The sequence below is a fragment of the Oncorhynchus masou genome, chromosome 1, assembly GCF_036934945.1.
Source record: "Oncorhynchus masou masou isolate Uvic2021 chromosome 1, UVic_Omas_1.1, whole genome shotgun sequence".
Classification (NCBI taxonomy): Eukaryota; Metazoa; Chordata; class Actinopteri; order Salmoniformes; family Salmonidae; genus Oncorhynchus; species Oncorhynchus masou.
In genome coordinates, this window is record NC_088212.1 from 56,785,712 (window position 1) to 56,797,993 (window position 12,282).

Consider the following 12,282-nt stretch of genomic DNA (forward strand, 5'->3'; position numbering starts at 1 on the left):
TGTGTTTAGGCCAATGCAATGACCTCATAGGGTCATAACAAAAAGGTAACCTCATTCACAATGCTTAGAGCTTGTGACGTCAATTGATGTGTCACATAAATGTGTGCTTATGCTGAGTGCATGTGATATAGGATTAACATTGGAAGTATTTACTGAAAGGAATACTGAGCACATACAGGGTGTATCAGTGTATGCACTGTGTGGGCTTTGTTTAATACATTTGTACAAAAAGCAGGGGGGGAGGGGGGAGTAAGCATTTTAAACACATAAAACATTAGTTTTTCTTTCCAGTCATCTTCACACACAAAATCTGGCACACAAACTCTCAAATCATCCTACAAAACAACAAAGATAATAATTACATTGATAGCTAAATAACAGACAACCTCAGTCACAAGGTTACAAAGTGTGAAAAAAAGATATAACTTGTTGTGTCAATGTCACATCAAACTATGAGTTCTCAAAATTTCAGCATCACAGTCATCTTGGTATAACATTCTGTCCATTAATCAAGGCCCTAAACCAGTTTGCCTCTTACAGTACATCTGGCTTGCCCTGCAAAGTGGCTTGCTGTATCCAAGCAGAATCTCATTTTTCACCCTTCCTGTTAACGTTTACCCACGTCTTCCCTCCGTATAAGCCCATGCCTGTGCACGGTAGCGTCTATTTCAGTTCTGCACGTAGCAGTGTCTCTCTGTGTCTGGGGGGAAATGGAGGGGTCAATTTAGGATCTGTCCTTTCCAGTTTAATCTCCACACACTGCTCTTTGCTCACTGGCGGGCCCTGGCATTGGCAAAGGCGTCTCTGAGCCAAGGCGAGTCTTCATAGAGCCGAGGGTCACCCAGGTACTCTGTGGTGCGCTTGTAGAAGTAGTAGTACAACACGGACGCTGCACACAAACACACATCACCAATGAAAGACTGAAGTCATTTGGTTTTGAAACAGAAAAGACAACAACTATTGCGTTTCAGGCCTAAAAGGTTTCCTAAAATGTGTTTCAGTAAGTGTGTGACCAAAGACAGCCTCACCTATTCTTTGGAAGACAAAAAGCACTTGGAGACCATCCGTCCACACATAGCGGTTTGATTTTAGCCAGCGTAGGTTCTGCAGAGATAGACACACATTCAGTTTGAGGGATAGCATTCTTTCACTGAAACATATAGTAAACAATAAATTGATAGTAAATGATAATACATATGTAATAAACAATTCTGAGGCCTACAGAAAACTTTAAATTCCATATCCACAAAGTAAAATAAATCTCACATATCAGGTTAGTGAAAAATATAATTTCCCCCTGTGGATTAATAAAGTATACTCTCATTTTATTTGTGGCTAGGTGTGAATCCACTTATGACAAAAGCTCAGTCATAGTTGGTTGCCAGGGAGCTTCCTGAACATCACAGCTCAGGCTAAATCCACCAATTGTCTGTAAGAAAGATCTGTTCCTCTACAGTACTTCTCTCAAACCTCAAATTCACTGAATGTTGATCACCAGTCTATGAACAGATCCCATACCTTCACACGTGCACATTTCTATAATAACTAGAAATCACAACTATCCCCATGAAAATACACAAGACACACACTCACACATGCAGGCTTCACACATACAGTTGAATTTGGAAGTTTACATACACCTTAGCCAAGTACTTTTAAACTCTGTTTTTCACAATTCCTGACATTTAATCCTAGTAAAAATGTCCTGTTTTAGGTCAGTTAGAATCACCACTTTATTTTAAGAATGTGAAATGTCAGAATAATAGTAGAGAGAATGATTTATTTCAGCTTTTATTTCTTTCATCACATTCCCAGTGGGTCAGAAGATTACATACACTCAATTAGTATTTAGTAGCATTGCCTTTAAATTGTTTAACTTGGGTCAAACGTTTCAGGTAGCCTTCCACAAGCTTCCCACAATAAGTTAGGTGAATTTTGGCCCATTCCTCCTGACAGAGCTAATGTAACTGAGTCAGGTTTGTAGGCGTCCTTGCTCGCACTCTTTTTCAGATCTGCCCACAAATGTTCTATGGAATTGAGGTCAGGGCTTTGTGATGGCCACTCCAATACCTTGACTTTGTTGTCCTTAAGCCATTTTGCCACAACTTTGGAAGTATGCTTGGGGTCATTGTCCATTTGGAAGACCCATTTGCGACCAAGCTTGAACTTTCTGACTGATGTCTTGAAATGTTGCTTCAATATATCCACATATTTTTCCTACCTCGTGATGCCATCTATTTTGTGAAGTGCTCCAGTCCCTCCTGCAGCAAAGCGCCCCCACAACATGATGCTGCCACCCCCGTGCTTCAAGGTTGGGATAGTGTTCTTCAGCTTGCAAGCCTCCCCCTTTTTCCTTCAAACATAATGATGGTCATTATGGCCAAACAGTTCTATTTCTGTTTCATCAGAACAGAGGACATTTCTCCAAAAAGTACGATCTTTGTCCCCATGTGCGGTTGCAAACCGTAGTCTGGCTTTTTTATGGCGGTTTTGGAGCAGCGGATTTGGAGCAGTGGCTTCTTCCTTGCTGAGCAGCCTTTCAGGTTATGTCGATATAGGACTTGTTTTACCGTGGGTACAGATACTTTTGTACCTGTTTCCTCCAGCATCTTCACAAGGTCCTTTGCTGTTGTTCTGTGATTGGTTTGCACTTTTCGCACCAAAGTACGTTCATCTCTAGGAGACAGAACGCGTCTCCTTCCTGAGCGGTATAACGGCTGAGTGGTCCCATGGTGTTTATACTTGCACACTATTGTTTGTACAGATGAGCACGGTACCTTCAGGCGTTTGGAAATTGCTCCCAAGGATAAACCAGACTTGCGGAGGTCAACAATTTTTTTCTGAGGTCTTGGCTGATGATGTCAAGCAAAGAGGCATATATATACATATATATATGTGTGTGTGTATATGTATGTATGTATAGATGTGTATATATGTATGTGTGTATATATGTATGTATATGTATGTAGACATACATACACACACATATACATACACACACATATACATATACACATACATATACATACACACACATATATACAAACACACACACACACACACACACACACACACACACACACACACACACACACACACACACACACACACACACACACACACACACACACACACATATATACATATATATATATACACACACATTTATATACATACACACAGTTTGTGGGACACGCTGTATATTGTAAAATTCTACTGCACAACAGACCACACATAATTTAATTGAATCCAATTTTTTACCAAAATTATTCATACTCATTTCTATGTTAGTATTAAAAATAAGATTTGTCTGTAAAATAAATCATGAGACATTATTTGGTTACAACACTGAAGAAGATTTTGATGAAGGACCATTTTTAAAGAGTCTACAGGAGGGCACACCGGGCTACGCAATGATAAGTTGACAGGCAAGTCGTTTTGTTTTTTACTGGAAGGCTAGCCAACTATCTAGTAAACACCTTGGATAGGAGGTTGGTGTCTCTTTTTGAACAAAATTAAAATGGTTATATCTTGTAATTGAACAAAATAGTAAGGTGGCCAATAACTGGGGACCATATGCTGATAATACGGGACAATTTTTTTTTGCTAAACCGCTTATCAAAAAGCTGATAGTAGTAGTATTTCCACTGAAATGTCTAACATGCTAATTGCTAACCCGTTAGCTAACATTTTTACGACACCAATAATCACAAAACATTGATGGCTTGATCACAGCTAGCACATAAGCATTTCGCTTCACCTTTCATACCTGTTGTAAACTGTGCATGTGATGAATAAACTTAGATTTTAATTGACACACGTACATACACACACACATACACACAGTGTACCATGATCCAGGAGTGTAGGGAGATGCTGAGGGTCAGGTAGAGGGCAGAGAGCAGCAGCAGGGCCCTGAAGCGCTCCAGCAGCAAGGACACCAGGCCCACCTGGAACACGTAGGTGTTGAACAGCATCAGCAGAATGATGATCAGGTTAAACAGGATGGCTATGTCCTGGATACTGAGAGAGAGAGAGAGAAGCTTCCATTTAGTTACAGTTACGTTAAACAAATGAAGACACACATTGGACACACGCACACACTGTGCTCAGGGACCAGAGTTGAGAAACACTGCTTTTTACATTGTGTCAATCTCCTTTTTCTCCCACCCTTAAATAATTAATTGACATCAGTCTACCCCTGGCTCTCCCATCCTTCCCCGCGTCTTACATGAAGAGCACCAGCTGGACAACGGGCGCTGCCCTCAGCAGCTCGCTGAAGGAGTTGACGAACAGGTCAAAGGTCAACAGGCTCAGCTGGATCAGCAGCACCAGGGAGTAGTTGTTGGTCTGCAGCATCTCCGGGCCGAAGGCTGGATGCCCGGGCTGTGTGCGGCTCCAAGGAGGATCCAAGGTGGCGCACACTCACACACACGCAGACAGGGAAACATACACACTAACTATACAGACACAGGTGCACACATGGAGGTGCCAGCTGCCGTCTTGAGCTTCTGCACGGCAGCTTGCTGTGTCCAATATATATGTGTTTACGTAGAGCAGATGCAGGTGCAGTGCGTTTGTTGTTCCTAATTAAGGATTATTCCACTGACTGAGGAGCTCTGTGGTTTGCTATCGGCCAGAGACATTGGAAGAGCTCTCTGAAAATGCTATTGTTAGCTATTAGCATGTTGAAAGTGGAGAGGGTCCTCTTTCCAGCCCAAAAGAATAGTTCCAGCCCACAGTAAAACCGTTGTAGCACACAGTTCCTTATGGCATGGTGTTAGCTTTGAACACCTTCAGGCAAAGGTGACAGTCGCTTTCCAATAGGGTGTTCTACCCGCATCACCTTTCTACTGGCTCTAAATCCATTCCACAGCTATATTCAACAGAGACTCTGTAGTAGGGAAAAACAGAGTAAGCAGAGAGTAAACAATATACAGTGGTAAAAATACATCTGTAATAACTGTTTCCCAAACATAAATACATGTACTGTACACACGCACGCACACAAAGGGTTACTCAAAATGATTGATATGACTCTGTTGCATGAACATCCAGTACAGTATCACTGAGTGGTCCAATCTTACGCATCTTAACGAGTCTGTTTTTGAATTTCCCAAAATATGTATACCCTAAACTTGTCTAAATGTGACATGACATGTGTGGATGTAGAGCTATAAGGCCCTGTCTAGACTTGACAATTCATGCAGCCTTAGTATTCTGATCATAGCCTTCTGATCGTGTAATTCCGAACGGTCACGCATGGTAGACACATTTTAAATGTAGGCGTAGATGCGTGACCGTTCGGAATTACGCATCTACACCTACATTTAAAATGTGTCTACCGTGTCCACAGTGTGTCTGGATTCCTATATTCAAATGCCAGTATGCATTCTACAAATGATTTGGCCCTACGCTCTAAATATTCCATGGTTGACAAGATACAAATAACAAGAACTGGCATCATATTTGGGTCTAAATTATGTTGTCTTTTCGTAGGTGTGTAAAATACTTTAGGTGTGCCTGATTTGGCGTGCCCGGCACAATAGTGCCCATGGGATAGTTCTAAAAGCGCAAACCCTGCCCAGCCGACACCAGGTGAGCTAAACCAAGTGCAACTAAAGTAACTAAAAAAAATAAAAAATAAATTGACCCAGGTCTGACTGGCACTGTCTGTGTCCAAATTAAGATCACTTCTTAACAGGGCTGGTTTAGGCACTGTATACTGTAATTTAGTTAGTTTAAAGTAAACTGGCCCACCTCGACACAATTAACAAGACCTGACATTTTGCACTTTGTAAAAGTCACTTGTCTGGTCTGAGTGGCACAATGGTAACCTTACCACCACTGTCACCTGCTGGGAGTGTTTCACAAACGGGACAGGATTGTGACTGGATAAGCCTGTGTGTTATGCTGCCCCATGCCATGCTCACAGAAGTAAGGCCCTATCCAATAGGGGCACTTGGGACATTTGAGGGATTAAACTATTCACTCGCTCAGTCATGCTGTAACCGGTCATTTCTGTAACCAGTCATGGCCATAGCCAGTCATTGCCATGCAGTCTAGCGTATTTCCACCATAGGAACTGGAGTTATGGCCTTGAGTGTTGACTTTGACTTAGAGAGTGTTTAATGCCTACATTGGATGCCCCAATGAAGGGGAGAAGTAGTTCAGAAGTGGGATCTTTCTTTAAAATAAATCACGAGGAAATTCTTATACCTTTCTCCTGAAGTGTGCACTCCTGCACTTTTCCCCACACATTTAAAATAATTGGATTGTTGTAGCTAGATTGGTTTTCCCCACTATATTTCTTACACTAGTTTCCTTTCAAATCCATTAACGGAAGTGATCAAGTACTGAAGATCAATGGGACTCAGAGATGGTCTGCTTTATACTATAGCATGGCCTACTGAATTAAGACAATTGACCTACTGTAGCCTAGGCCACCTCAGCTGCAAGAGCAGAGAAGCCTATACATAACCATGACCCCATTAACGCATGTGTTTACCCTTTAACATCAACAATGATGTTGATGTTGACTTATGACCTCTTACTTTACATAGTCATGACATTCAGTACAATGATACCTACAGTACTGGTATTTAACTAGGATTTACGCTGTAGAATTACATTCACTCTGCATGGGAATCAAGGCTTCAAGTGTTGTTGCCTCCAAGTGTAAAAATAATGACCAAACTGGGCTATCTGGTCTGAGTCGTATCCATCACAGATTGACAGCTTGGCATGAGTTGTGATTTTAAATTGCTATGTTGGTGGCAGATGTGGGATCAAGTTGTGCGGTGGATTTTTGGAGCGAAAAAGTACCAGCATATTCACAAACCATACTGTTGCTCTGTCCACCAGAGCTGTTGCTCTTTTAGAGAATCTGGCAGTACGTCCAACCTGCCTCACAATCGCAGACCACATGTATGGCATTGTGTGGGCGAGTGGTTTGCCTATGTTAACGTTGTGAACAGATTGCCCTCCATGGTGGAAGTGGGGTTATGGTATGGGCAGGCATAAGCTACGGACAATGAACACAATTGTGTAGAGAATCCACAGCCATCACCTCATGTTTCAGCATGATAAAGCACACCCCATGTTGCAAGGACCTGTACCCAATTCTTGGAAGCTGAAATGTCCCAGTTCTTCCATGGCCTGCATACTCACCAGACATGTCACCCATTGAGCATACAGTGCATTCGGAAAGTATTCAGACCCCTTGACTTTTTCCACAGCTATTTTCAGGTCTCTCCAGAGATGTTAGATCGGGTTCAATTCCGGGTTCTGGCTGGGCCACATAAGGACATTCAGAGACTTGTCCTGAAGTCACTCCTGCTTTGTCTTGGCTGTGTGCTTAGGGTTGTTGTCCTGTTAGAAGGTAAACCTTCGCCCCAGTCTGATATCCTGAGCGCTCTGGGGCAGGTTTTCATCAAGGATCTCTCTGTACTACGCTCCGTTCATCTTTCCCTCGATCCTGACTAGTCTCTCAACCATTGGGTTCTTGGTCACCTCCCCGACCAAGGCCCTTCTTCCATGATTGCTCAGTTTGGCCAGACTGCCAGCTCTAGGAAGAGTCTTGGTGATTCCATACTTCTTCCATTTAAGAATGATGGAGGCTACTGTGTTCTTGGGGACCTACAATGCTGCAGACATTTTTTGGTACCCTTCCCCAGATCTGTGGTTCGACACAATCCTGTCTTGGATCACTACGGACAATTCCTTTGACCTCATGGCTTGGTTTTTGCTCTGACATGCACTGTCAACTGTGGGATCTTATATTGACAGGTGTGTGCCTTTTCAAATCATGTGCAATCAATTGAGACTCCAATCAAATTGTAGAAACATCTCAAGGATGATCAATGGAAACAGAATGCACCAGAACTCAATTTCCAGTCTCATAACAAAGGGCCCGAATGCTTATGTAAATAAGATATGTTTATTTTTTTTAATAGATTTTCAAAAACGTCTAAAAACCTGTTTTGGAAAAGGGGTCTGAATACTTTCCGAATGCACTGTACTTGGGATGCTCTCGGTCGACGTGTATGACAGTTCCAGTTCCCGCCAATTTCCAGCAACTTTGCACAGCCATTGAAGAGGCGTGGGGCAACATTCCACAGGCCACAATCAACAGCCTGATCAACTGTATGATCAACTGACCAATTAGTGAATAAAATATCAGAATTGGGCTGCTTGTATAAACACAGAGATATCTGTTTGTTGAGTAGACAGGCACAGTGTCCACTGTCTCCGTCTCATTGACTGATACAATAAACCAATTATGGAGTGTTGTAGCTATTGCAGCTTGTGACAAAGCCAGGTAGACTACTGTAGTCCTTACACTTGCTGTGATGGCATTTTGTGAGACTGGCTCACTGTCCCAACAAGCTTCCTAGTGACTCCACATGGACTCTAATGACCTGAGAAGCAAGTGACATATTTATAGCTTCACACTGCGGCAGGTGTAAGGTGGATTAGGACTAGTTTCACACACTTAAGACTCTAGGCCAAGCCTTGCAGGGCCGATGCACAAACTGATGCTATAGTTGTAACCTAGAAACTTACTCACAGAAGCACAGTGATATAGCCTAAATAACAATAAACGGTGCCCAATAATAACAATAATAGACTGCACTTTGTATCATCATTATAATTTGATATGACACATTTTCTGTGTAAGACAAAGATTGCAATTACATTTTCCATGTATTGTTTTAAATGTATTATCCCGGCTGATTGGAAAATTAATGATTAAATGTCACATAGCAACTCTCATTCAAACACTTGACTGTAAGTAGGGAGCCAACAGCTGCTGGTTACAAGCCCCAAAATAAGCCATGTAAGGTTTACTATTGTCATTGTGCTGTTAAATTATGTATATGTATACTGAACAAAAATATAAATGCAACCATTTCAAAGATTTAATGAGTTACAGTTCATATAAGGAAATAAGTCACCAGAAAAATGTATTAGGCTCTAGTCTATGGATCACACATGACTCGGTAGGGGTGCAGCCATGGGTGGGCATAGGCCCACTGACTGGGGAACCAGGCCCAGCCAATCAGAATTTGTTCTTCCCCACAAAAGGGCTTTATTACAGACATAACCCCCCCCCCCCCTGGACATACTGCCAGATTCTCTAAAATGATGTCAGAGGCAGTTTATGGTGGAGAAATTAACATTAAATAAACTGGCAACAGCTCTGATGGACATTCCTGCAGTCAGCATGCCAATTGCACACTCCCTGAAAGCTTGAGACATTTGGGGCATTGTGTTGTGTGACAAAACACTACATTTTAAAGTGTCCTTTTATTGTCCCAGCACAAGGTGCACCTGTGTAATGACATTGCTGTTTAATCAGGTTCTTGATATTCCACACCTGTCAGGTGGATGGATTATCTTGGCAAAGGAGAAATGCTCACTAACGGATGTAATCAAATTTGTGCACAGTATTTTTGAGAAATAAACTTCTTGTGCATATTGAAAATGTCTGGGACTTTTTTATTTCAGCTCATGGGACCAACACTTTACATGTTGCGTTTATATTTTTGTTCAGTGTAGTATATTTTAGTTAGTTAGGTTTACAACCGTATATTGACATTGTACCCGCTACTCCCGTGTTTTCAAAGCCTTAGATTGTTAGGGCGATAATCTCTTTAAGAAACAACCTGACAGCTTGTTGTCTACACAAAGTGGTGAGCAGTAGCGTCAATTAAAATTGAGGATATCCTGAAAACCACAATATTGAAATTAAAAACACATGATAAAATATAGCTAGTACCTGAAATGTCCCTTTTTGAGATGAAGATGTTTCTATCTGGCGTCTACCCGCGCGTAATTCTCTCCAAATTATGCACACTCTCTTGACCATCCACAACACAGCAGTAACACAGACCATTGGCACATACCCAACCTGCCTGCGCGTCTCCCATGGTGACAGTTTTTTCCGCGCTACATCCCTAATAGAAGGGCGTGATTTTGTACAATAGAACAAACCCCGCAGCCTTTTCTTGGCTATTATCATTTAATAGATCAAAATTAAAGTAAGATAAACAAAAGGGTATCTGCATGGGGGTTTCAAATGTGATTTGGTATTTTTAGGTCTGTTATCAAATATCTAAAACTTCATATCCTTACATCTCAAATGATGCTGATAGTAAACTTTGCCTTTGGCGGGCTATATACAAGATTACGGTAATGTATTACATGAAACCAACCCAAAGGGGAACCATTGCCATCTAGTGGCAACAACGTTTAGACTTGACTATGATGAGGCTTTGCACAGTACATTTAGCATTCAAGGGTACTCAATTGTGCTTAAAAAACGTTGATGCACATAGGCAATATGTTATCCCATTTCAAGTCAGTCTAATTTTACAGTCAATATATCTCTTGAAATTAAATGAACATAAAGCATAATAGCATGATATGGGATGTCAGCCTAATGAAAACAATGATGCAAAAGGTCAATCCCAATAATTATGAAGATACGATGATACTCAAATGTGGGCGATCGTTACCCCTTGTATCCTTTTCTTCGTATGGTTAGATTCATATGCATTTATGATTGACAAATGTATTTTGTGTTTGCCTGCTTACTTTTATTATATCATATTCTATTAACTTTTCTTTGAAAGATCATGAATCAGTAGCAATTCATTTCCATGTAAAATGACCCATGAGCACCAACCTGTGAAGTTCATAGGAGCATGTCAAATTTGGGTGTCAAATGAAAGCTAAGAGTCTATATTATTAATAAATTAAAGCATATACATGTTTCAACCATTTTCCATCCTAAAAAATGTGGAATTAGCTAAGGCTTTGATTTCTGGTCAAACAGATGGAAAACAGGTCTTAGAAAACATGTACCAGAACAAGTGTACACATCCAACAAGTAAAGACCCCTGCCAACTAATATCAACACTTATATTTAGTGTTGGATACATTTTTATGCCTACTATAAGTTTTAGAAACATTGTCTTGTGCCTTGGAGTTGCATTACCAAAAACCCATGTCTTTAGGATATGTTTTAATTTCTCTCCCTCATGATGAAGGAGGATAATAAAAGTTCAAAGCTGTAACTAGGTGACTCAGGAACATTCACTATGCTCTTGGTAAGCAACTTGTGTAGATTTGACCTTGTGTTTTAGGTTATTGTTCTGCTGAATGGTGAATTCATCTCCCAGTGTCTGATGGAAAGCCGAATTAATCAGGTTTTCCTCTAGGATTTTGCCTGTGATTAGCTCCATTACGTTTATTTTATATCCTGAAAAACTCCCCAGTCCTTAACGATTGCAAGCATACCCATAACATAATGCAGCTACCAGTATGCTTGAAAATATAGAGTGGTATTGTACTGGATTTGACCCGCTTTGCATTCAGGACAAAAGTGAATTGCTTTGCCACATTTTTTGCAGTATTAATTTAGTGCCTTTTTGCAAACATGATGCATGTTTTGGAATATTTGTATTCTGTACATGCATCCTTCTTTTCACACTTTCATTTATGTTAGTATTGTGGAGTAACTAAAATGTTGATCCATCCCCAGTTTTCTCCTATCACAGCCATTAAACTAGCTCAGGTTGATCCTGTTTCCATTAATCATCCTTGAGCTGTTTCTACAACTTGATTGCAGTCCACCTGTGTTAAATTCAATTGACTGGACATGATTTGGAAAGGCACACACCTGTCTATTAAAAAGGTCCCATTGTTGACAGTGCATGTCAGAGCAAAGACCAAGCCTTGAGGTCAAAAGGATGTCCGTAGAGCTCCGAGACAGGATTGTGTCAAGGCACAGATTTGGGGAAGGGTACCAAAAAATGTCTGCAGCATTGAAAGTCCCCAAGATCACAGTGGCTTCAATCATTCTGAAATAGAAGTTTGGAACCACCAAGACCCTTGCTAGGGCTGGCCGTCCGGCCAAGCTGCGCAATTGGGGGAGAAGGGCTTTGGTTAGGGAGGTGACCAAGAACCCAATGGTCACTCTGACAGAGCTCCAGAGTTCCTCTGTGGAGATGGGAGAACCTTCCAGAAATACAACCATCTTTTCAGCACTCCACCAATCAGGCCTTTATGTTAAAGTGGCCAGATGGAAGCTACTCCTCAGTAAAATGCATATGAGATCAGATCATGAGAAACAAGATTCTCTGGTCTGATGAAACCAAGATTGAACTCTTTGGCCTGAATGCCAAGCGTCACGTCTGGAGGAAACCTGGCATCATCCCTTCGGTGAAGCATGGTGGTGTCAGCATCATGCTGTGGGGATGTTTTTCAGTGGCAAGG

General features: G+C 41.3%; 1 protein-coding gene across 1 annotated transcript; it reads right to left on the reverse strand.

The window, feature by feature from the left end:
• Window positions 1–182: 182 nt before the first annotated feature.
• On the reverse strand, window positions 183–9,889 carry LOC135557050 (transmembrane protein 138). Its single transcript, XM_064990349.1, has 5 exons — window positions 9,782–9,889; window positions 4,232–4,894; window positions 3,852–4,023; window positions 1,029–1,104; window positions 183–889 (listed from the first exon to the last, which is right to left on the reverse strand). Exons 2-5 carry the CDS (start codon window positions 4,357–4,359, stop codon window positions 771–773), a joined length of 495 nt encoding a protein of 164 aa, XP_064846421.1. The 5' UTR covers window positions 4,360–4,894; window positions 9,782–9,889; the 3' UTR covers window positions 183–770.
• Between the last annotated feature and the right edge of the window lie 2,393 nt (window positions 9,890–12,282).